This window comes from Salvelinus fontinalis, chromosome 2 (assembly GCF_029448725.1).
Source record: "Salvelinus fontinalis isolate EN_2023a chromosome 2, ASM2944872v1, whole genome shotgun sequence".
NCBI lineage: Eukaryota > Metazoa > Chordata > Actinopteri > Salmoniformes > Salmonidae > Salvelinus > Salvelinus fontinalis.
Window position 1 is genome coordinate 85,398,715 of NC_074666.1, and position 27,353 is coordinate 85,426,067.

The 27,353-nt window shown below is 45.7% G+C and overlaps 1 protein-coding gene across 13 annotated transcripts in view; it reads right to left on the reverse strand.

The window, feature by feature from the left end:
* srcin1a (SRC kinase signaling inhibitor 1a) overlaps positions 1–27,353 on the reverse strand; it is a 145,844-nt gene that overhangs the window by 32,703 nt on the left and 85,788 nt on the right. For 9 of the 13 annotated variants that reach the window (XR_008755479.1, XM_055891919.1, XM_055891976.1 and 6 more), the window contains exons 2-6: positions 20,408–20,437; positions 19,054–19,397; positions 13,040–13,075; positions 5,015–5,213; positions 1,420–1,712 (exon numbers count right to left, since the gene is read on the reverse strand). Coding sequence is in view for 12 of the 13 variants with exons in the window: in XM_055891919.1 (XP_055747894.1) it covers positions 1,420–1,712; positions 5,015–5,213; positions 13,040–13,075; positions 19,054–19,397; positions 20,408–20,437 (902 nt within the window). In the remaining variant the exon portion in view is untranslated. Of the gene's footprint in view, positions 1–1,419; positions 1,713–5,014; positions 5,214–13,039; positions 13,076–19,053; positions 19,398–20,407; positions 20,438–20,959; positions 22,246–27,353 lie in introns of those variants that run through there. The other 4 variants (XM_055891954.1, XM_055891945.1, XM_055891969.1 and 1 more) reach the window with 3 other exon arrangements.

The following is a 27,353-nucleotide window of genomic DNA, read 5'->3' on the forward strand; positions in this document are numbered from 1 at the left end:
ATGTCTTTCCTCAACCTACAGTAATTATCTCTCTCTCCTGTTTATGTCTTTCCTCAACCTACAGTAATTATCTCTCTCTCCTGTTTATGTCTTTCCTCAACCTACAGTAATTATCTCTCTCTCCTGTTTATGTCTTTCCTCAACCTACAGTAATTATCTCTCTCTCCTGTTTGTCTTTCCTCAACCTACAGTAATTACCTCTCTCCTATTTACGTCTTTCCTTAACCTACAGTAGTTATCTCTCTCTTCTACTCTCCTTCCTCTAGTCATCCCTGTGTCTTTGTCTCCTCAACCTTTTTTAAATATCCTCTTTCCTTTCTGCTAACCTTCCCTACAGTATACTGTAAAGTGATGATGGACAGGACTGTGTATAAGAGCCTTTGCAGAGGGAGGGCATCGTACACACACACACACACACACACACACACACACACACACACACACACACACACACACACACACACACACACACACACACACACACACACACACACACACACACACACACACACACACACACACACACTTGCACACAGGAGTCGGGACACACACTTACATAAAACCCTGAAAACACAGTTAAAACCAACTATCCAAACCCAAAAATGTACCCCCGGGAGCAGTTCAATGTCAAGATGTTAGTTAACATGCAGGGTAGTCCCCAGCACAGCACTGAACTAGGAGGGGGTGTGCAGTTCACACACCCACTGTCATAGAACAAAGAGCCAGCCAAGAGCCAGCTACTTGAATGTTCTTCAAAGGCCTGGCTTTACCGCATCATCTACCCTCCTGGAAATAAGAACTCTCAATGATTTAATTGAATCTAGTTCATCTGGGATATTTTGGTGTTCCTCCATACACAATTCAGGGATTTTAGTATGCCTGCACACACACACGAAAACACACTCATACGCACAGACAGAGACAGAGACCCACCCCCCCACACACACACTCAAATTATTTGCATAGGTAATGGCTGATTCATCCTCAATGTAGTGTGACTATTACAGATGGTAGGGACTGAAAACAGAGCAACTTCAAGGTTCCTTGAACTCAACCAAAACAGAGACATGCACAGGGGGTGAAACAAGCTCATCTCTGTGGGAAACATTGTTGTTTAGTGTCCAGGCAGCATATGGTGCTTTTGAAGATACAAGTACTGCCCAGCGGGAATATCTGGAGAAATAACCCATACGCCTCCACAACCTGTCAAACTTACTGTTGCAACATAAACACAAAAAAGCTGTTGCACCTTCAAAGGTCAAAGCCCAACAGTAGTGTCACAGTATCAGTATTTATAGTAGAATCCAGAGCCCTCCATCCACCTATCGCCCTATCAGACGCCCATCCAAGCTCCACCCGCTCCCCCTCCCTCAGCATCCCTCTCTCCTCCCTCACCCTTCTCTCCCCTCCCTGTCTCACCCTTGGGTCCCCGTTGACCAGGTGTGTGGCGGGGTAGGAGGCGTAGATGGGCTCCTTGCGGTAGATCTTGATGATGCTGCGGTCCTGGATGTCCCGGATGTCCTCCAGCTCGTAGAAGACGTTGCTCGCCTCGTCCTTGATCAGGATGGCCGTGTTGGAGGACTTGAGCATCCCCGCCGTCAGCTTCTGGGGGAACATGTGCACGATGAGGGCGTGCAGCGTGTCCAGGCTGCTCAGCTCGTGGGTGATGTGCACCCTCCGCGTCTCATCCCCAAACTGCAGGAACAGCACGCCTGGAGAAGGAGAGTGATGAAGAGAGAGGGGGAGAGAATTGATCATATATTTTTAAGATCTTTTCTAAATGTATTGAACAGCTAGAGAGAGATTATGACAGTGGGGAACGGTAGAGAGCGGTTAGGTCAAAGGGCAGCAGGCCGGATTTGAACCTATGCTGACACCGTAGATGTGTTGACCAGGTCACAGAGAGAGAATTTAAAGTCAAGGATGAAGGTGGAGCAGGAGATAATAGAACAACCGAGGAAGGGGTGACGAAAGTCAAATGAAAAGGAGAGAGAGGTAGATGAAGGGACGGTCTGGTTGATAAATAGACAGGAGGAGGTGGGAGTGAGAGAGTGCCACTGTTCTAAAGCACTGCCTAAACTCCTCTTCCAAAGGGCTCTTCATCCATCACTGTCACTGGTTTTACAGCGCTCTGTTTCTCCCTGCGTGCTTAGCATCGCCTACACCCACCAATGTTTATACGTCTGATCCATCCACACTGTAAAGCTGTCCCAACACGGAGTTCACACTTATGATACTGTAGTCCACACTGTAAAGCTGTCCCAACACGGAGTTCACACTTATGATACTGAAGTCCACACTGTAAAGCTGTCCCAACACAGAGTTCACACTTATGATACTGTAGTCCACACTGTAAAGCTGTCCCAACACGGAGTTCACACTTATGATACTGTAGTCCACACTGTAAAGCTGTCCCAACACGGAGTTCACACTTATGATACTGTAGTCCACACTGTAAAGCTGTCCCAATGCTGAGTTCACACTTATGATACTGTAGTCCACACTGTAAAGCTGTCCCAACACGGAGTTCACACTTATGATACTGTAGTCCACACTGTAAAGCTGTCCCAATGCTGAGTTCACACTTATGATACTGAAGTCCACACTGTAAAGCTGTCCCAATGCTGAGTTCACACTTATGATACTGTAGTCCACACTGTAAAGCTGTCCCAATGCTGAGTTCACACTTATGATACTGAAGTCCACACTGTAAAGCTGTCCCAATGCTGAGTTCACACTTATGATACTGAAGTCCACACTGTAAAGCTGTCCCAATGCTGAGTTCACACTTATGATACTGTAGTCCACACTGTAAAGCTGTCCCAACACGGAGATCACACTTATGATACTGTAGTCCACACTGTAAAGCTGTCCCAATGCTGAGTTCACACTTATGATACTGTAGTCCACACTGTAAAGCTGTCCCAATGCTGAGTTCACACTTATGATACTGTAGTCCATACTGTAAAGCTGTCCCAACACGGAGTTCACACTTATGATACTGTAGTCCACACTGTAAAGCTGTCCCCATCACTGAGCTCACTCAATATGATTCTTTAGCAGAAATACATGAATAATACGTCAATATTTGAATCATGACTTAATGTCTATGAACATATTATCCCTGTGCTAATAATGAAATACAGTGCAGTGTATGGCTGTATATGGTTGTTGTGCCCATGATGTGTAATCTGAGGCGTGCATGATCCAGTGTTATGTAAGCACTAACGTACCACAGGGCAGGCAGGCAGAGAATAATCACACTCATCTGAGGGTGCGAAGAGACACCAGGCTGTAGGTTACATGACTAACTAAGGAGCTGTGTGATTGGTCCCTGATAAAAACACCCAGCCTGGAGTGCATCATTTACGCTTCTGAAATGGCTACAAAATATGCAAATGTAATCACGGTTCAATCATTTCGCAATAATTCATATCGAATAGTGAATTCAAATAAGGCATAACCACAAAACGCGAAAGGAATTGGGAATGGGATTAATTATTTACTATGTAAGTGGATAAGGTTTGATAAGATAGCAGATAAACTAGGTAAATGTTAATATGAAAATGGCATGAAGCTATTCTGATTAGATGAGTAAGTTGAAGTCCACAAAAGCTTTGGGATGAGGAAAATGTTGCCTCAGCTATGTAGCTGGTAAAGGCTGTTACATGGTCATGTTTATGTCATGCAGTGGCAGTCGGTGACGTTTAAGATGAGGGAGGATGTTCATTTATTTTATGAGCATGGCCTTATTTCTATTACAGCATATTGGATGACTGTCATTAATATTCCATTCACCCAGTTCAATGTAACAGCGATAGGTTTAGGCTAATACATGATACTTTAATTTGACCTATACCCATCATGAGTTTCTATTGGACAAATTCAGGTATGTTTATACCTGTTTCGTTCCATATTGATTCCTTTTAAGAAATGTTTTTCAACGGAATTGGCGGAATGAATACACCCCTGATCACACGCAAAAACAGTTTCACACTTTCATAGCAGCCGCATGTAAACAGCTTGATCACTTTGCTTGTTAATTTCTTATCGCATCTACGAGCTGTCCTCTCACCTTTTCTATTCGCTGGTGGGCTTCAGCGCACAACACATCAGCTGTTTGTGACCAGGCAAAAAATTCAACATCACCTCCCTTTCTCTCTCTTGCTTCTCCTTAATATTTTAAGAAATGTATTTATTTAAAACTGTTAAACAATTTTTTTTCTCTCTCTTTGAGTCAGTTACTCACCACATTTTATGCACTGCAGTGCTAGCTAGTTGTAGCTTATGCTTTCAGTACTAGATTCATTCTCTGATCCTTTGATTGGGTGGACAACATGCCAGTTCATGCTGCAAGAGCTCTGATAGGTTGGAGGACGTCCTCCGGAAGTTGCCATAATTACTGTGTAAGTCAATGGAAGAGGGTGAGAACCATGAGACTCATAGGTTTTGTACTGAAGTCAATGTACCCAGAGGAGGACGGAAGCTAGCTGTCCTCCGGCTACACCATGGTGATACCCTACAGAGTGCTGTTGAGGTTACTGTAGATATTCATTGCAAAACAGTGTGTTTTAATTAATTATTTGGTGACATGTGAATATATTTACTATAGGTTTATCTAAAAAGGACTCTTTTTTATTTTTGTGGAATTCACTGAGGAGAATGGTCCTCCCCTTCCTCCACTGAGGAGCTTCCACTGAGGAGCTTCCACTGATGTCATGTATATTCTCTGCACAGTCTTACTGTAGCAGTAGTTGGTAAAGGTTAAGACGTGATCATGTATATTCTCTGCACAGTCTTACTGTAGCAGTAGTTGGTAAAGGTTAAGACGTGATCATGTATATTCTCTGCACAGTCTTACTGTAGCAGTAGTTGGTAAAGGTTAAGACGTGATCATGTATATTCTCTGCACGGTCTTACTGTAGCAGTAGTTGGTAAAGGTTAAGACGTGATCATGTATAGGTTCTGTACTGTCTGGGTCATGGCCAGCTCCAGTGTGGGTGTTGGGTCTCACCTGGGGAGCGAAGCTTGTTCTGGCTGGCTGAGCGGGACAGGGGTAGACTCTGGCGGAAGCGGTTGGTTCGGCTGAACCCCAGGGGGATGTCAGCCTCAGACATGGTCTCAGCCAGAGACTCAGCCGAGGCAAAGGACAGCTTAGCGGCCTGGTCAGCTAGCCCAGATTGGGTGGACTGGGAGTGACGTGGGCTACGACTCTGGAGGAGAGAAAGCCAGAGAGAGTTTGTTTTTGGGAGAGGAGAGCGAGAGAGAGGATTTGACAGAGAGGAGTACGGAGAAACGTGAAAGAGGTAACAAACAATAAACAGACTATAAGACAAACAAACACAATTAAGATTGCCACAATGTATCAGCATGTCAGGACCAACATTCATACAACTGATGCCATCTTTCCTCTGTCTGATAGGGTGGGATGGAATCATGTGACGGTGCCTGTTGGTTCACTAATACTGACAGCAGAGGGATAGAGCAAGGTAGAGGTCCAGAAGACAACACCTTCAGAACTAGGGATCCACTGAGGACCAGTAGGTAGGAATGGGGAAGATACAAAATAACCTGGTGGGCACTGAGACCTGTTTTAAAGTTTTAACGCTTATGTAAAGTTCTCTCTCCCCCTACACCTGCATCCTCTCCCTATTGGTTGGGGCCCTGCTGGCCTCTGGCCAACCTTAAATGAGTGCAGGCCAGGGCTGTCTGGATTAGACAAGGCCATGTAGATCTAGATCAGGGCTGTCACTCTGCGTTTATTCTACTGGCCTAGACCTGGCCTGGGCCCAGGCAGCATCTCTTCTTCCTCAGCTGCTCTGCTGCTACTGCTACTAGACTGTGTTCTGCTAGGCTGCTGTGTTCTGTTCAGTGAACTGGCTCCCCTATCCCCACCACCGGGCATCCTCCAGCTCCCAGACTCCGTTAATGAGCTCCCAGAATGCTCGCTGACGACTGTTAGGATTGCAGAGCCAGCCAGACACATCGAGCCCGCGTTACATTACAGTACAGTGCCTGCGCCCCTCGCTAGTAGAAAACAACTTCTCCTCTGCTCTTTCTGTCGTTTCATCCCTCGTTCTGGTTTAATAAGACTTCAGCATGTTTTTTTCCGAGGCTCTCATTAATCTTGTATTTAGGAAGGCGAGACGTAGCCTCACAGAGTGCTGTGCTCATTGACTCCCAGCAGTGCTCGCTCTGGGGTCATTCACAAATACACACAACATGCATGCACACACACCACAGGAGGCTGTTGAGGGGAGGACGGCTCATAATAATGTCTGGAATGGAACGGAGCAAATGGAATGGTATCAACCATGGAAACCATGTGTTTTATGTATTTGTTACCATTCCACTCCAGCCTTTACCACGAGCCTGTCCTCCCCAATTAAAGTGCCACCAACCTCCTGTGACACACATATGCACACACACATGCACACACACATGCACGCACACATGCACTCACACAAACACATGCACGCACACATGCACTCACACACGCACACACACACAAACACACGCACGCACACATGCACTCACACACACACACACACACACACACACACACACACACACACACACACACACACACACACACACACACACACACACACACACACACACACACACACACACACACACACACACACACTGTTCATACTGCAACCATAAACACTTACACAGTGTAGTCACACACACAACCCCACAACAGAGGGGTGGCACTTGTAAATGATTGCACTGTTCGAGCTAGGAAGATAAGCATTCCGCTACACCCGCGATAACATCTGATAAATATGTGTGTGTGCGACAAATCATTTTTGATTTGATTTGATTTGGTGGACAGGCAGACAGTGTCTGAGCACCCAGAGAGAGGGTGGCTCTGAACGATCGCCCCCACTGTGCTTTCTAATGGGGTCATTTATCTAAGCAATGACCACACTGAGCTGGGAGCACAACAACCCAGTCCATAGCACCACACAGCAGCACATATATTGTACACACAGAACACACAACAGACACAAACACCAGCTCCAGTGAGCCAAGCAGAGCTCCAGGGCTAAATAAAGCCAGAGCGCAGATGGATAAAACACAACCATCAGCTTGACTCAGCACAGCAGAGCTAAAAGATACATATCCTATAGAAGAGTGAGCCACATCTCTAATCACACCAATAATCAAAGGAGGCCTCTAGTGTCTCCAACATGTCAGTGAGCTGACGTCGAGCTAGCACTAGTCCCTGGAGTTTGTGTGTCTACATAACAGAGGATCTTTTCAACAAATCACACCGAACCGGGGAGACCATGCAAAATATCAAACAGAACTCAGGACAAAGTGGAGAGAGGGAAACTAGCTCCGTCTCTCTCTCACACACAGGAGAGAAGATCTGTCAACAAACTCCAGCAACTCACCTAATGAGAATCTTTCACTTTGACTGTTGTTGGAAAAACAGGTGTGAGTCATTCTATAGTAGCTTGGAGAAATACTAAACACTTAAGAAACGAAGGTAGATTCCCCTAGTGGAACAAAATATGTTCTCTCCATGTGTTGGAGGAAAGAAACCATATCGACTTGGTGTTGTTGCCGTAGATACTTTATGTAAAGGTGTCAAAGTGATATCCCACTGGGCACAAACATCAATTCAACATCTTTTCCACGTTGGTTTAATGTAATTCTATTGAAAGGACGTGGAAACAACGTTGATTCAACCATTGGGTGCCCAGTGGGATAGAACACGGGGAGCGTTCCTAGAACCATTTCCTCCTGTGCGTCATCATGGGCAGGTAAAAGCACTCACCATCTGCTAGGAGATCTGTAATGGTATACACACTCACTCTCTTCAGAGGAAAACAGTGATTGCACCTCTTCCACTTTTCTCTGCACCTTGTCTTCTACCTCCCCCTCTCTCTCCCCTCTCCCCCTCTCTCTCCCCTCTCCCTCTCCCTATCACCCTATGGTGTCAATCCAGGCTTTTTCAATAGCACTCAGTTACTGTGAGGAGCCCACACTCTTATAATACCACAGAGGAAGAAAACAAGATGATCTTACAGGAAATATAAATGAACGGAAAGGAGGACACAGCGGGCTCCAACATACCTAGCACTATGAACCGCTTTAAATCCAACAACAAACCCAATCTCTCCCGCTTTTCTCTCTCTCCCTCCCTCTCCCTCTCCGTTTCTCTTATTTTGTCTCTTTTACATTTTCTTTATTTTGGATTTTGGATTTCACCTTTATTTAACCAGGTAAGCTAGTTGAAAACAAGTTCTCATTTACAACCGTGACCTGGCCAAGATAAAGCAAAGCAGTGCGACACAAACAACAACACAGAGTTACACGTGGAATAAACAAACATACAGCCAATAACACAATAGAAAAAAAGTATATATACAGTGTGTGCAAATGAGGTAAGATAAGGGAGGTAAGGCAATAAACAGGCCTCGGTGGCAAAATAATTACAATTTAGCAAGTAAACACTGGAGTGATAGATGTGCAGAAGATGAATGTGCAAGTAGAGATACTGCAGTGCAAAGGAGCAAAAAATACATTAAATGAAATAACAGTATGGGGATGAGGTAGTTGGATGGGCTATTTACAGATGGGCTATGTACAGGTGCAGTGATTTGTGAGCTTCTCTGACAGCTGGTGCTTAAAGTTAGTGAGGGAGATATGAGTCTCCAGCTTCAGTGATTTTTGCAATTCGTTCCAGTCATTGGCAGCAGAGAACTGGAAGGAAAGGCGGCCAAAGTAGGAATTGGCTTTGGGGGTGCTACGGGTTGGTGCTGCTATGGTGACCAGTGAGCTGAGATAAGGCGGGGCTTTACCTAGCAAAGATTTATAGATGACCTGGAGCCAGTGGGTTTGGCAACGAATATGAAGCGAGGGCCAGCCAACGAGAGCATACAGGTCGCAGTGGTGGGTAGTATATGGGGCTTTGGTGACAAAACGAATGGCACTGTGATAGACTGCATCCAATTTGCTGAGTAGAGTGTTGGAGGCTATTTTGTAAATGACATTGCCGAAGTCAAGGATCGGTAGGATAGTCAGTTTTACAAGGGTATGTTTGGCAGCATGAGTGAAGGATGCTTTGTTGTGAAATAGGAAACCGATTCTAGATTTAATTTTGGATTGGAGATGCTTAATGTGAGTCTGGAAGGAGAGTTTACAGTCTAACCAGACACCTAGGTATTTGTAGTTGTCCAAGTCAGAACCGTCCAGAGTACATACCCAGAGTGGGTCAGGTTTAAGGTCAGTGTAAAGGTTGTATTACTAAGCTATATGGAAATGTTGTAAGAAGGTCATACATTGAATTTTAAGACCCCTTGATGTATCAAAAAAATATGCAAATGTTTTATTTGTTGAACAGTTTTATTTGGCATTACTGCTATTAGCCCATACTGTACATTGCATTACAGATTCACTACATGGAACAACAGATAGTCCCCCCCAAAAAAAATCTAAAGGAAGCTTGTTCTGAAGTGTATGTCCTATATCTTTTTTTACATGTATTTAATATTTACCACTAAACAGTCTTCATATGTACTTCTATAAAGTTTTTCAACTGGTACCAGAGGACCCTCAGACAAGTCTTGTGAGGCCTGTGGGCGTCGTGGAGGAAAATAACCAACATGTACGTGTTTGTGAGAGTATCACCTAACCACAGAGGGTTCATTACTGTTCGGATGCTACAGATAAAAGTTGGCAGAGCGGCTGTACCGACTTTAGACGAGCCCCAATACGCTTACGGGGGTTGTAGAGCAAAACGAACGATGTTGTGAGAAGACCAATTTTCGGGATGCCTCATGGTCTCACCAACACTACTCTAGCTCTGTTATCTTTCACCGCAGATGCGGAAGTGCGACATAGGCAGATGCAGGGGATTGAGACACATCCAATGCAAAAAAACAGATATCTCTAGCTTAATTAAACGGATGGATTTGTATTATGCTAATTAGGTGTCCGCGGGGGCATGGACATCAATCTTAGGTGGTTTTAACTGACTTACATCACACTCCTCACACCTCTCTCTTCTTCTGTCCCCCTTCTATTCTCTGGCCTTTTCAACCACTTTTCAGCCACCTTTCCTTTTTCATACACTGACTGTACCAAACATTAGGAACACCTTACCCTCAGAACAGCCTCAATTCATCTGGGTATGGACTCTACAAGGTGTCAAAAGGGATCCACAGGGATGTTGGCCCATGTTGACTCCAATGCTTCCCACAGGTATGTCAAGTTGACTGTATGTGCTTTGGGTGGTGGAACATTCTTGATACTCAAGGGAAACTGTTGAGCATGAAAAACCCAGCAGCGTTGCAGTTCTTGAAACAAACCGGTGCGCCTGACACCTACTACCATACCCTGTTCAAAGGCACTTCAATTTTTTGTCTTGCACATTCACCCTCTGAGTGGCACACACACACTCCATGTCTCAATTGTCTCAAGGATTAAAAATCCTTCTTTAACCTGTCTCCTCCCCTTCATCTACACTGACTGAAGTGGATTTAACAAGTGAAATGAATAAGGGATCATAGCTTTCACCTGGATTCACCTGGTCAGTCTATGTCATGGAAAGAGCAGGTGTTCTTAAGGTTTTGTACACTCAGTGTATGTCCTTCTCCTTTCCCTCCCCATCTCTCTCTCTCTCTCTCTCTCTACAATCTCGCTCTCTGTGCCATCTTTCCCCTTCCTTTCCCGCTCTGTCGCTCACACCCCTCAGAGCGTCATCAGTTTGTCATCCGTCTCGAAAGTAGCTTCTCATTGCGGCTGTCTGTGTCTCTCTATGTCAACACCTCTGTTCCTGGACAGCTCTCAAAGCAGCCAAGCATCCCTCTAGTCCTCCTCCTGCATTCTATGTCTGTTTGTACAGCCCTGCTCTCACACACACTCGCTCTCTACCCACACATTGTGTTATTTCACCAAACAGGGAGAGAAGAGCCTAGAAAACAAGCAAGCCTACGGCTATTCCGTAAAAATTGGAAACCAAAATTACCCCCCATAATAAATCCATCTCCCTCCCTCTTACTCCTCACTTACTCTTTCCCTCTATCTCTGGCTTTCACTCACGCCGTCTATCTCTCAGCCCCCCTCCCCCTCGCTCTCTCCTTGGCCGAGCTCAGTCTCTTTATAATATGGGGAGTCATCAATGCATGGAAGAAATTGCTCTGCCAAATTGAGCTGGATTGTTCGCTGATGCGATCTGCTCGCTAGGCAGGAGAGTGAAGAAAATGGCGTACTCTGGGGAGGGAGGATGACACCTGAGATGGCTGGTAGTCTTCTTTGCAGAGGAAAAATAGAAAAAGGACCAGGCCAGTAGAATACACACATACCAGATCTGGATTCAAATGCATGTGTGTTTGAGTATTTGTTAATTAAAATATTATTTTTCAGTGTATTTGAGTATTTTCAAATACACAGCCCAAACAAGTACTTTTACTTGAGTTCAAATAATATGTTCCAATACCTGGGTTAAATGCATGGGAGTGTATTTGTGTCAGTGTATTTGAGCAATTTCAAATACTTTCCAAGTGAATTTCCAAATGCATTCCAATATTCAACTGCTTGACTTAAAAAAAATGTAAGGAAAGTTTATCTGAATATTTGTTTTGAAATAGTATCGGAACCCAGGTCTGATACATACAGCAGAATAATCTCCACAGGGCTGGATTCTACCTCTTCTTCTACCTCTTCTTCTTATCACCTGTTCTCCTCCTTCACTTTAATTCTGTCTAATTCAGCCTGTTGAGAATGTGACTCATTCAGGAGGCTTTTAATTATATTCATCTCCAGATTTAGACACCGTTATGTCATTTATGTGGAGGAGCGCTGGAAAAGCATTATTAGGCGAGCACTGGATCAAGGGCGTGAAAATAACATTTCCACAAAGTCATGGAAGTAGAAAAAGAAAGAGAAAATGGAATATTGTGACAGCGATTTGATGACTGCCCAGTTGCTGAAGGCAGTCAATCCGAGAAAACCGCTTGTCTGCCTGCCTCTGATTAGAGTTTGTTGGGAGCGCAAAGAAAAATGTCTCCACGCGAGAAGGGTTTTTAAAGCTTTTTTGGACATTCATTAAGCTCCTCGTAATAATTACATAGCTCTGGGGTAGATGGGTCTGGATATTGATATCTGGTAACATCTCCACCCTGCCCGGATGATATTTCAGGGAAGCGTAAACCTCAGACGAGGCCTCTTCCCATACAGATGACAATACTTCCTGAAAGCCTCTCTGTGTAGATCCATGCTGTGTCTCAGCAGCCTCCGGACAACATCTATGAAACGTAATCCTCAACACACCGTAAACCAGCTCACATAGATCCACAGCATGACACATAAACTCCATCTACTCCATTTACCTCTGTGTCGCACGCAAGACAGATACACCCTCACTGATGTATCTGCAGGCAAGACAGAACAGAAATAATACATGCCATGTTACTGTACATTTCTTCTAAATACAGAATATCTAACCTCAAAGCCTGTCAGTAATACCGAAGGACGTCTGAGAAATGTCAAAGTAACATTTCCACAATGCAACAAAGCACTGTAATTTCTTTTAAAAGTCTCAGTTAGCCTGAGTAATACTCTAGCAAGGTCACATGGATGTTAGCCATTAGCGCTAGGCGCTAGCTGACTGACTGAGGTGGCATTAATCCTGGGAGAATCGTTTCCTGCAGATTAAACGGAGCTTGAAGGCTTTAAGCTGCTGCTGCCGCCTGAGACTCGAGAGATGCCAACAGAGTCTGCGTGCCAGCGGTGCGACGGGCACAGAAGCCAGGCAGAGAGAGCGATGTGCCACCGTGTCATAGGAGCCTGGGGTGGTACACACACACACACACACACACACACACACACACACACACACACACACACACACACACACACACACACACACACACACACACACACACACACACACACACACACACACACACACACACACACACACACACACACACACACACACAAAGACAAAAACACACACAACAATAACACACCACATTGGATGGAGAAACCAAACTGACACAGCGACACTGTCACTTACAGCACTGACCTTAAAACTCCAGTAGTTGGGTTGTTGCTGGGGAGAGAGAAAAGAAAGAGAGAAAAGGAAAGAGAGAAAAGAAAAGAGAGAAAAGGAAAGAAAGAAAAGGAAAGAGAGAAAATAAAAGAGAGAGCGATAGAGAGAGGGAGAAAGAGAGAGGGGGGAGAGAGAAGTGTTAGACATTTACTCTCAAGTATCTGACAGCTAACAATAAAAGCAACTCTCTGAGAAATTTCATGCTGGGTGAGGGAGAGAGAGAAAAAGAGACAGAGGGAGCGATGTTGAAAGAGATGGAGGGAAGAGGAGAGGTAGAGAGAGTGGCTGAAATAGGTAACCCAAAAGCCCTTGACAGTGACACACCAGCATCAAATGCTCTTAGAAGTGGGACCATTCCCAGCCCAAAATATGCTGCACACACCCTACTAGCCCACTCCCCACACACACACATACAGAGCACAGACATACATACACACACACACACACAAACACGCACTATCCCAAGCATCATGTCATTATCCTCCGTCAGAGCCGACACAGGGCATATTGACAGCCCATTGAGGGAATCGTTAATACAACAAGACGGTTACAATGTTCTTAGCAATTGATTAGCATGTGGATGTGGGCAGGAGAGGGTGTGGGGGGGGGGGATCTGTTTGTGAATGTAATGTTGCAACTCAAACCAAGGAGGAACTAGTCACAGGCTGTGCCTTTTGACAGGATTAAATGAAAGAAGTGAAAATGAATTAAACAGGCCACTCTGTCAGTCGTTCAGATGTTGGCCTGTCTCCCAGACTTCTCCATCATCCATCAGCAGACAGGCCCCCTCTCTCCCTCCTTTTCTCTTCCTTTTTGCTCCGTCGCTCCACCTGCCTCTCTCTCTATCCATCTGATATTCTCTACCTAACCCACTACCTCATTGCCTCTCCCTCCTCTCTTTTTGTCCTCCTCTCCCTCCCTTGGCCCCTCTCTACTGTGACACATGCTAGTCTAGACCAGAGGAAGTTCCATTAAAACATAATAACCACGGTGTGTTATAAACCAGGCCAGGCTTCCAACGGCCTGGAAACACCTCACGATCATATGTAAATTAAAAAGATGGCGACAATTCATGAATTTTGATCCCAAATCTCAACTCTTATTCTAGTTCCTTATTCTTATCTGCAGGCAATTTCCAGTTAATTTACCTGAGTGACCGTTTTCCCTGCTGCCATATATCCACCGGCGTGAGGGTAAGACAAAATGACAGGTAGCCTAGGTTTTCTTTATTTGATTTATCATCGTCGGCTAGTTTTTCTTTCTCAGTGTTTCATTTCGATGTCGCCTCCTCATATTTTTATCATGGACTTCAGAAAGAGTTCATTTGCAACTGATTGTTACTTTATCCTCTCCCCATCTGTCTCTCACCCAGCGTAGCAATATATAATCGATGAGCGACATTCATTTAACTATGAAAACCGAGGCAGCTAGCTAGCTGGAGAGCTGGTTATGGCTGGTGGGAATCCCCCCTAACCTACACGATGCCAGTCTCTCTAAGCCTTAGGTGTTCCTCCCTCTATCTCTCTCATTGACACCGTGTTAAACAGTCCTGCGGGGCCTGGCTATAGACTAAGGAGGCAGCCTGGTGTACAGGGCAGGCAGGCACACTGATACAATAGTAGCTGCCTTCACACCCCATGCTGTTCAATGGAGCTGAATTTTTAATGATCCGGTCCCGACTAAAGTGATGACCTGGAGAGAGTGACAATATACGACCACAGGGCACCGGGTGGCACCGCCAAGACTCCCTGCCATGGCAACACCTATATCCACAGCTTTAAACTGACCCTGTATCTCCGTGTTCTGTTCACTGTATACCGGTCTCTGTTTTCCCTGTATAACCCGGAGAGAGGGACAATGTACGCTCACAGGACAGTGGCAAAATGCCTTGCCATGGCAACAGCAGCTAGCCTGTTACCAGACCTGTTTGTGACAGGAATCAGCTATACAGCACACACATGCTTGGAACCAGGCTAAACAACTACAGCAACAGTCTGGAACGTTCTCTGGTTCTCTGAACCACATAGGTGGCTGCTGATGTTATATGCAGATGAGCCTCCCTGATCAGTTCACCTTTTCTCTACATTACAGGATGGATGGGGCATGAGTTGAAATCAAATGTTGGGATTGAGTTCATTGTAATGTCTAGCAGTGTCAGAACTGGCTAGAATGGTCAGATCCAGGAAGACCGAGTTTTGCTTACACTGACGCAAAATAAATGGGAATCGGCCCAAATCCTGAGCTTCCTTTACTGGGGAGCTGAATGTTACTAACGTAAAAACATATCTCTATAGGAGAATGTTGGGATGTCACTAAAGTCTACTAGAGAACACATTCAGTTAAACTCCGCTCTCTTGGCCTCTCTCATTTCTCTCTGTTCTGTAAGTGACTCCTAGTCTATTCTACTGAACCAAAGCTTTGTGCCTTTGTGTGTGTCGGCAGGATGGAAATATGTGTGTGTGTTCATGTGGAAAGTAGGTCATGACTGGACTAAGAGGTAGGCTCTATTGATTGAGGATGGGCTGGGTGGGTACTACCTGCTCATGTGTCAGTCAGTCATTCAGTCTAGCCTGCCTGGGCTCTAGGGTTGCCCCTGACAACCCTGGAACTGACAGACAGACAGACAGACAGACAGACAGACAGACTGTTCTGTGGACTGTGGTGTAATGAGTCTTGTTTACAGATCTAAGGTCAGAGTAAACAGCCCGTCTTTCTCCACCACTTCAGCTCCTGTTGTTGTTTGAACTGCACCTTGATTGGCCATCCTACAGATTGACCTTTGAGTCGCGAATACTGCTGCCATGTGATAGATAGCACAGGTCAGTGGATTCTAAGGTAGCGACAACACTATGCGTTCAGTAATACAAAGTCGTTTTGTTTACCTTGAAGTATAGTTTCGGACCAATCATAACCTTGATATACAGTATACTAATTGAAAATAAATGAACCCCCCCCCAAAAAAATCCTGCCAAACCCCGCTCAGCATACCCAGGCGAGTCAACACTCTGCATCCACCTCCTCAGCCCCAGATTTATCGAAGTCACCACACACCAGTCTACCATACTAGCTAATACATACAGTATGACTCCACCAGCATCCCTAGTACAAAGCTGAAACATCTTTATCCCCCCAGGTTATACATACTCCTGCTGAGTTACATATTTACTACCCAATGTGTTTCAGGTCACAGATCTGCCTGCACCTCCATGCAGAATTAGAGTTGAGGACCTGGGGTTAAATGTATGCTGTTAACCCTCCATCCTATCTCTCCCCTGCCACAGCGTACACACACAAAACACACACACACACACACACACACACACACACACACACACACACAAAACACACACACACACACACAACACACACACACACACACACACACACACACACACACACACACACACACACACACACACACACACACACACACACACACACACACACACACACACACACACACACACACACACACACACACACACACACACACACACACACACACACACACACACACACACACACACACACACACACACACACACACACACACACACACACACACACACACACACACACACACACAAAACACACACACACACACACACACACACACACACACACACACACACACACACACACACACACACACACACACACACACACACACACACACACACACACACACACACACACACACACACACACACACACGTGCGGGAGAGGGCCGTAGGCAGGCAGGGTATTCTGACAGAGCCTCATAGACTGGAGCGCCGCACTGCCTGACCTGCATGCAAAGCAGGCTGCGCTCTCTCCTTTCCTCTCCTTCCTACACCCCTCCTCTACCCCCCTCCCTCATTCCGTCATTCTCTCACTCAGTCAGTCTCTCTCGCTCTATTCCTCAATCTCTCACTATTATTCACATGTACCCACACACCTGTACACATACACATACATACACTCTACCAGAATGCCTGCCTTACACCTGCCAAACGCATGGAGCCTGTCACCACAACAACCACAACAAACATAGACCAGCCCTGGCGTGACATACGAGACCCCCTCCAGACCTACCTCCCTTACTAAATACCCCCTGTCCTCCCCCTGCTCTCACCTGCAGAGCACCTGTCCTCCTCTCCTGTCCTCTCTCCTCTCCAGTCACACCAGGCTGTCCCTTCCCTCCGTCAGGTGCAGAGGATCCTCCTACCGCTTTGTCAGTCTCTCCCTCCCTCTGGCTCTCTCTTTCTCCCCTTCCCTCTCTCTCTCCGGCACATGCGGAAACTCTTTTATTTAATTCATTACAACACCAGGCGATTAACTCCTTCGCAGATGGGTGGCTGTCTCCCTCCCGCTGGCGCTGGCTAATTGACTAGCAGGCTGGTTGACTGGTTCCTCTGCTGCTCCCCTCTTTTTCTATCTCTCTCTGTCTGTCCCCCTCCTCCCCCCTGTCCATGTGTCACCCAGACGACCGCATGCACAACCAGTAGATGACAAGGAATTCCAGACTTTGCTGCTCTCGCCCCCGTGCCCTGATGACGATATCCTGGCGATTTAGGATTTGTAACCGTGTCTCTCTCACTCTCTTGTTCTATACCTCCCTCTCTCCAGCCTGACCTTTGCAATGTGATATCATCGCTTTCCATATTAGGGAGAGGTTGCTGTGGCAACCATGGACTCCACCTTTTCTCTCACCCACCCTCCCATTCTCCCAATGCTCTTGTGATTACTTTGGCTTTGCCTCTTTACACACACACAGAGACAGAGAGACAGAGAGACAGAGAGACAGAGAGACAGCGAGAGACAGAGAGAAAAAGAGAGAGAGAGAGAGAGAGAGAGAGAGAGAGAGAGAGAGAGAGAGAGAGAGAGAGAGAGAGAGAGAATATGAAATAGGTGATTTGCAGAAAAGGGAGAGTAAAATAGCTAAATATGAATATACTGTATTATGTTACCTGATGGAAGGAACACCAGAGGGAAAGAGAGAGAGAGAGCGAGAGAGATGGAGAGAGATGGGGAGAGAGGGAGAAATAGAGAGAGAGATAGATGTAGAGAGATGGGGGGAGAGAGAGAGAAAGAGAGAGAGAGAGGGAGAAAGAGAGAGAGAGAGTTGGGGAGAAAGAGAGAGAAAGAGAGAGAGAAAGGGAGAAAGAGAGAGCGAGAGAGATGGAGAGAGATGGGGAGAGAGGGAGAAAGAGAGAGAGAGATAGATGGAGAGAGATGGGGAGAGAGAGAAAGAGAGAGAGAGAGGGACAAAGAGAGAGAGATAGATGGAGAGAGATGGGGAGAGAGAGAGAGAGAGGGACAAAGAGAGAGAGAGATAGATGGAGAGAGATGGGGAGAGAGAGAAAGAGAGAGAGAGAGGGACAAAGAGAGAGAGAGATAGATTGAGAGAGATGGGGAGAGAGAGAGAGAGAGAGAGAGAGAGAGAGAGAAAGAGGGAGAAAGAGAGAGAGAGATAGATGGAGAGAGATGGGGAGAGAGAGAGAGAGAGAGAGAGAGAGAGAGAGAGAGAGAGAGAGAGAGAGAGAGAGAGAGATGGAGAGAGATGGGGAGAGAGAGAGAGAGAGATAGATGGAGAGAGATGGGGAGAGAGAGAGAGAGAGAGAGACAGAGAGAGACAGAGAGAGAGAGAGAGATAGATGGAGAGAGATGGGGAGAGAGAGAGAGAGAGAGAAAGCATTCCCATGGTGCTGAGTAGGCGAGAGTGTATTGTGTGTCAGCTTCATGCTCCAGTGGGACCGCCCTGCCCCTCTATGAGGAGGTCTACAGGCTGGGTGACTAAACTTTGTCAGTCCAGACTAACATACACACTGGGCTGTGACAGCCAGATAAACACGGCTAACAAGGTGATCCTGGGCCATCAGACATCTCTCTCTCTCTCTCGTGTGTGTGTGTGTGTGTGTGTGTGTGTGTGTGTGTGTGTGTGTGTGTGTGTGTGTGTGCCAATACACTATATTCATGTAAGTACCCGTAGTGTTTACCTGTTCGCGCGCGGCTCGCTCTCTGTCAGGCTGCCTCATGCTGCCGTGGGAGGGTGAGGGCGAAGGGGGGTTGTGGTGCTGATGCCCGGGGTGCTGCAGCTGGGGCGGGTACTTGTTCTTCAGGTGGTCCATGAAGGCGTCCCTCTTGCGCTCCATGTCCACCTTGTGCAGGTTGGTAAGGGCCTCCAGGCTCTGGGCTGCGATGACCGTGTGGCGGTGCTCCGAGGTGTGCACCAGACCCACGTTGGAGAAACGCCGCGTCCCGTTCCCCAGCGTCCGGTACTCCCGCGGGTACTCCAGGTCATCTGTCGAGATCATGTGACCGCCACCGCGCTCTGAGGGATCTGAGATGGACGGAAGGAGGGATAGAGGGAGGGTGGGGGTAGCAGGTCAGGTGGAAAGTGGATCGCCACACACAGGACAGGCAGGCAGATACAGATGTGGAGATGAATGCACACAAACATCCAGACACACAGACAGAGGCAGTCAGACACACAGACGTACACAGACAGATGAACACAGAGGAGAGGAAAGCAATAAAGGAGAGCGAGAGAGACAGAGAGAAGGAACGGGAGAGAGAGAGAAAGAGAGAAGGAACGTGAGAGAGAGAGAGACAGAGAGAAGGAACGGGAGAGACAGAGAGACAGAGAGACAGAGAGAAGGAACGGGAGAGAGAGAGAGACAGAGAGAAGGAACGGGAGAGAGAGAGAGAGAGAGAGAGAGAGAGAGAGAGAGAGAGAGAGAGAGAGAAGGAACGGGAGAGAGAGAGAGACAGAGAGACAGAGAGAAGGAACGGGAGAGAGAGAGAGAGAGAGAGTGGGATGGGATGTTAGAATCATTGCCACCAAGACGGAACAAACCGAACAGAACAGAACAGAATAGAACAGAACAGAACGGAAGAGAGAAAAGCGTCTCCCTGCAGGATTATTGATCTCAACTTTAGAGGGGGGGGGGGGGGATGCTCCTGCAATAGATAAAAGAAAAGAATGTAGCAGAATTTTCTCTGTAGGATATTCCATTTCCCTGCTCCTATTTGTCATCTGAAGTTCCTTTCATTGCTTTCTGAAGACACAGAGAGAGAAAAATTACCTCTACAAAATTGGGGAGGCAGCTGCAAAAAAGAAGAACCCCCCCCCCACCACCACTCCCTGCCCCCTCCAAGTCACCCACTTCCTAACTAATCTTTCTCCATTTATCTAAACATGCGCCTCCTCAAAGGTTATTGGTTTGGGGACAGCCGGGGGGGGGGGTAGGGGGGGGGGGGGGGGTCGGTGACACACAAAATGGGTGACAGTGGAGATCAATGAGCTTAAAGCATGAGAACAACTGGGGTGCCATTCGCCCACTCAGTTACCTTGTTTTGGATAACAGGCCCCAGCGTTGGCTAAAAGAAGAAACATGCCAAAGGTTAATCTGTGTGTGCACAGACCATACACAAAAACACACACACACCTTTGACACAGTCCCACTCTCCATGTATCACCTGTGTAATGGATTATGAATGAAATACGTACAGTTGAAGTCGCACGTTTACGTACACTTAGGTTGGAGTCATTAAAGCTTGTTTTTCAACCACTCTACAAATTTCTTGTTAACAAACTATAGTTTTGGTAAGTCGGTTAGGACATCTACTTTGTGCATGACACAAGTCATTTTTCCAGCAAATGTTTACAGACAGATTATTTCACTTATAATTCACTGTATCACAATTCCAGTGGGTCAGAAGTTTACATACATCTAATTAGAATCATTCATTTCAAAGCAGGTACAAAAATAATGAATTCAAAAGCAGGTAGGGAAAAAAACATTGATTAAACTAAAGGCACAGAAGAAGAAAAAAACGGTGAAAAGTAGTCAGGCGTAATTGGGCTGGATGAAGTGGAGCATCTGCACATTAAAGCCTCACCAGGGTCATTTTGATGTAGCTGAGCTGAGGGAGGGATGAAGGAAGCAGAGCAGCGTGGGGCTCCTCAAGGTAGAGGCATCAAATGAACTGATAATTACCACACAGAGCTTGGGGGAGGGAGGGAGAGAGAGAGAGAGAGAGAGAGAGAGAGAGAGAGAGAGATAGACAGAGAGGGAGGGAGGGAGGGAGGAAGGTGGCCGCCAAGGCTGTATACGACAGGTAGGGCCACCTGAGGATCAGAGGCCACACAGTCTATCATGGATAGACAACTACTTGGAGAGAAGAGACAAGAGAGAGGAAGGGGGAAGAAAGAAAGGGAGGGAGGCCAGGCCATATGGGCTGTTTAGGTGTTAGTAGGACTCGTTGATCCCATGTCAACAAGTAGACAAACTGTACAACCTCTCCTCTCCTGTAATCAACCTTTTCACAACCATAACCACACCCCTCTCTATTCACCTGATCATTTCAAAGCGCTGGGTGCCACGGTACCACAGCACACTGGTTCTAATGATCTCTTTAAATACTCATACCCTTCCATAGCGCTGTGTTAGGGAGCACTGATAGACTGGGGCTGGGCAGGGGTGAGGCTAAATGGACTGACTACTTGGGTAACAGCATTAGTATTGAGCACTCTGGCGGAGATAGTTACTACAGCACATACTGCTGGATGTGTCTATTTAGCCCCCCAGATCTGTGGTGTACACTTCATTAGATGGAGGCTTATTGTGCCCTGGCCCTGACTAAGGAGCCCCATATGCATTATAATGGCTGGTCAGGCGGGGCCCCCTAGAGAAGCATAATGATGTGCCTGAGCATCAGCCACAGTCAGCCACATTAACAGGCTGATTAGCCAGGGCCCTGAGCAACCAAATGAGCTGAATATACAGTAGTACATCAATATAATCACCATCACTCAGTCACTTAATCGTTCACTCACTCATCACACATCCCACTAGAGATTAGGAATCTATTATTTTGGGAGAGATACAACACATCTCTGTAACTGTTATAGCTTTTGTAATGGTCAAGGATGAAAAGGCTTGGTTTATAAACCAGTTGAAGGTCTGCAAGACATTCAATACAAACCATTCTAGAGATCTACTAACTAGTCATTCAGTGATATGACTATCTACTAGAGATCTACTAACTAGTCATTCAGTTACCTGGCTATCTACTAGAGATCTACTAACTAGTCATTCAGTGACATGGCTATCTACTAGAGATCTACTAACTAGTCATTCAGTGATATGACTATCTACTAGAGATCTACTAACTAGTCATTCAGTTACCTGGCTATCTACTAGAGATCTACTAACTAGTCATTCAGTGATATGACTATCTACTAGAGATCTACTAACTAGTCATTCAGTTACCTGGCTATCTACTAGATATCTACTAACTAGTCATTCAGTGATATGACTATCTACTAGAGATCCACTAACTAGTCATTCAGATACATGGCTATCTACTAGAGATCTACTAACTAGTCATTCAGTTACATGGCTATCTACTAGAGATCTACTAACTAGTCATTCAGTGACATGGCTATCTACTAGAGATCTACTAACTAGTCATTCAGTGACATGGTTATCTACTAGATATCTACCAACTAGTCATTACATTTACATGGCTATCTACTAGATATCTACCAACTAGTCATTCAGTTACATGGCTATCTACTAGATATCTACCAACTAGTCATTCAGTTACATGGCTATCTACTAGAGATATACTAACTAGTCATTCAGTGACATGGCTATCTACTAGAGATCTACTAACTAGTCATTCAGTGATATGGCTATCTACTAGAGATTTACCAACTAGTCATTCAGTGGCATGGCTATCTACTAGAGATCTACTAACTAGTCATTCAGTTACATGGCTATCTACTAGATATCTACCAACTAGTCATTCAGTTACATGGCTATCTACTAGAGATATACTAACTAGTCATTCAGTGACATGGCTATCTACTAGAGATCTACTAACTAGTCATTCAGTGATATGGCTATCTACTAGATATCTACCAACTAGTCATTCAGTGGCATGGCTATCTACTAGAGATCTACCAACTAGTCATTCAGTGACATGGCTATCTACTAGATATCTACCAACTAGTCATTCAGTTACATGGCTATCTACTAGAGATATACTAACTAGTCATTCAGTGACATGGCTATCTACTAGAGATCTACCAACTAGTCATTCAGTGGCATGGCTATCTACTAGAGATCTACTAACTAGTCATTCAGTTTACATGGCTATCTACTAGATATCTACCAACTAGTCATTCAGTGGCATGGCTATCTACTAGAGATCTACTAACTAGTCATTCAGTGACACGGCTATCTACTAGAGATCTACTAACTAGTCATTCAGTGACACGGCTATCTACTAGAGATCTACTAACTAGTCATTCAGTGACATGGCTATCTACTAGAGATCTACTAACTAGTCATTCAGTGACACGGCTATCTACTAGAGATCTACTAACTAGTCATTCAGTGACATGGCTATCTACTAGAGATATACTAAATAGTCATTCAGTGACATGGCTATCTACTAGATATCTACTAACTAGTCATTCAGTGACATGGCTATCTACTAGAGATCTACCAACTAGTCATTCAGTGACATGGCTATCTACTAGAGATCTACCAACTAGTCATTCAGTGACATGGTTATCTACTAGAGATCTACTAACTAGTCATTCAGTGACATGGCTATCTACTAGAGATCTACTAACTAGTCATTCAGTGACATGGCTATCTACTAGAGATCTACCAACTAGTCATTCAGTGACATGGTTATCTACTAGAGATCTACTAACTAGTCATTCAGTGACATGGCTATCTACTAGAGATATACTAAATAGTCATTCAGTGACATGGCTATCTACTAGATATCTACTAACTAGTCATTCAGTGACATGGCTATCTACTAGAGATATACTAAATAGTCATTCAGTGACATGGCTATCTACTAGATATCTACTAACTAGTCATTCAGTGACATGGCTATCTACTAGAGATCTACTAACTAGTCATTCAGTGACATGGCTATCTACTAGAGATCTACTAACTAGTCATTCAGTTTACATGACTATCTACTAGAGATCTACTAACTAGTCATTCAGTGACATGGCTATCTACTAGAGATCTACTAACTAGTCATTCAGTTTACATGGCTATCTACTAGAGATCTACTAACTAGTCATTCAGTGACATGACTATCTACTAGAGATCTACCAACTAGTCATTCAGTGACATGGCTATCTACTAGAGATCTACTAACTAGTCATTCAGTTTACATGGCTATCTACTAGAGATCTACTAACTAGTCATTCAGTGACATGGCTATCTACTAGAGATCTACTAACTAGTCATTCAGTTACATGGCTATCTACTAGAGATCTACTAACTAGTCATTCAGTGACATGGCTATCTACTAGAGATCTACTAACTAGTCATTCAGTTTACATGGCTGTCTACTAGAGATCTACTAACTAGTCATTCAGTGACATGGCTATCTACTAGAGATCTACTAACTAGTCATTCAGTGACATGGCTATCTACTAGAGATCTACTAACTAGTCATTCAGTTTACATGACTATCTACTAGAGATCTACTAACTAGTCATTCAATGACATGGCTATCTACTAGAGATCTACTAACTAGTCATTCAGTGACATGGCTATCTACTAGAGATCTACTAACTAGTCATTCAGTTTACATGACTATCTACTAGAGATCTACTAACTAGTCATTCAGTGACATGGCTATCTACTAGAGATCTACTAACTAGTCAGTCAGTGACATGGCTATCTACTAGAGATCTACTAACTAGTCATTCAGTTTACATGGCTATCTACTAGAGATCTACTAACTAGTCATTCAGTGACATGGCTATCTACTAGACATCTACTAACTAGTCATTCAGTGACATGGCTATCTACTAGAGATCTACTAACTAGTCATTCAGTGACATGGCTATCTACTAGAGATCTACTAACTAGTCATTCAGTGACATGGCTAGCTACTAGAGATCTACTAACTAGTTCAGTGGGAAGGAGGAGGATAATAATAGCAACAGGAAGACAGGTTATTCGTCTTTATTTGTCACAGCCAATATATTTCAACAATCGGTGCAAATCCCACGCAGGGGCATCACCATTTAAAAGCCCCATAAAAGAGCCACCATGGAGAGGACGGCTGCAGAGCAGTACTTCATCTTGAGCGCGGCTTGTCAGACGTAATGTATTGAGTGAGTCTACTGCAAAGTCACATAATGCCAAGTAAAGTAACGCTCCTGGAGAGAGAGCGATGGTGGATTGGTCGCAGAGATACCATGGGAACTGACCTCTGAACTGAGCCAATGAGGCGCCTGCTTCTCCTCAGAAGAGAGAGGGTACGTTCAAGAACATTCAACTGGCAAAACAAACAACGATTCAGCTGCGGTAGGCAAGTTGAGACGCCTGAGGCTCAGCGATATAACGCTGAACCCTCCCTTCACTCCCAAAAAGAAAGGAATGTAAGATCACACAGAGCAATACTCAAACATAATTTTTTATGAATTGGATGAACTATCTTTTCTGACAGGCAGCAGGGCTTTTTTCTGGAGCTGTATGCAGTAATACGGAATCTGTCAGAGCCTCGGTATTGCTCAGAGAGCCCTGGGATGTGTTACTCATACAGAGGCATCTATCCAACCCCTGCACCACCACCACAGCTGCCTGCCCCAGCAGCACACACCTTAAGGGGGCATCTCTCCCCAGCCTTCCCTCTGAACTGCCAGGCACCACTGCACCAGGGATGGAGCATCCAGGGAGCTCATAATGAGCATATGGTTTGGCCACTGCGGACAGAGAGAGAGAGAGTAATGAAGAGAAAGGGGGGGGGTGGAAATTGTAAATGAATGTCAAAGAGGAAGGAAGGCTGTATTTGAGGAAATTAAACAAGCGGAGACAGGGAGGTGAGGAGGAGGAGGGAACCTGCCTAGTCTCACATCAACAGAAGGCATTATGTTCTCCAGACCTGGGCCTTGCCTGCTACCCTGTCTGTCTGTATACAGATGGAAGGGGGGAGATGGGAAAATTAGGAGGGGGAGATGTAGAGGAGAAGATGGAGAGGGAGATGGAGAGGGGGGTAGGGGGAGATGGAGAGGGGGAGATGGAGAGGGGGATAGGGGGAGATAGAGAGGGGGAAATTAGGACGGGGAGATGTAGAGGAGAAGATGGAGAGGGAGATGGAGAGGGCGATAGGGGGAGATGGAGAGGGGGAGAAGGAGAGGAGAAGATGAGGAGGGTGAGATGGAGAGGGGGAGATGGAGGGGAGAAGATGAGGAGGGTGAGATGGAGAGGGGGTGGAGAGGAGAAGATGGAGAGGGGAGATGGAGAGGAGGAGATGGAGAGGGATAGATGGAGAGGGGGAGATGAAGAGTGGGAGATGGGGAGGGGGAGATGGTAGGGCTGTGACGGTCATGGAATTCTGGATGACGGTAATTGGCCAGCCAAATGACCGCGGTTACCGTAATAACTGTTCAAATAGGACACACCCTTTCTCCTCACCTCCCCTCCTGACAGCATGTGTTGTCATTCTATGCTGCTGCTGCATTGTGGGGGCATTGCCTAGGCAACCGAAGACTTGGAGGTTTATTTCAGCAAGGAGCAACAAAGTTTCATCACGTTGTTAAAGGTAGACTCAGCTAAATGACGTTGGTACCAGCAGCATCGCAGATATGAACGCACGGCATCCCACCTTCATCCCACCGGCATCCCACCATCAGACCTTCATCCCACCGGCATCCCACCATCAGACCTTCATCCCACCGGCATCCCACCTTCAGAGAGATGGAGAGGGGGAGATCAGGAGGGAGAAGCTAGACCCAGACCCGGTCTGACCCCAGTCTGACCCCAGCGGGTCCCAGTGGACAGGCTAATTTGGGTCTGTCACTGCTCCACCGGGAGTTTCAACGTCACCATGGCAACACAGGGCGAGTAACAACCACTGAACCAGAGAGGAGGAAGAAGATGACAGGCCCAATCCCTGTTCAGTGAAAAGTAAAGGAAAACAGCACACTGCAAATCTGGCACATCCGTTTGACTGCAGTCTGCAGGAAATGATCCAATCAGGCCCACAGCCGTTGGCTGCCATTACTCACAGGTCCACTCCTCAGGGAGCAGTTTACACAAGACGGAATACCACCAGGAGGAGGAGAGAAAATGGGAAACAGAATCAAGTAAGATCAAATGTACTAATCAGGCCCTGTCACTGACTGCTGGTCACAATAGACAGCCAATCAGGGACAGCAGTTGATAGCTATGGGCAACATCTATCGCGCAGATATGTATGTGTGTGTGTGTGTGTGTGTGTGTGTGTGTGTGTGTGTGTGTGT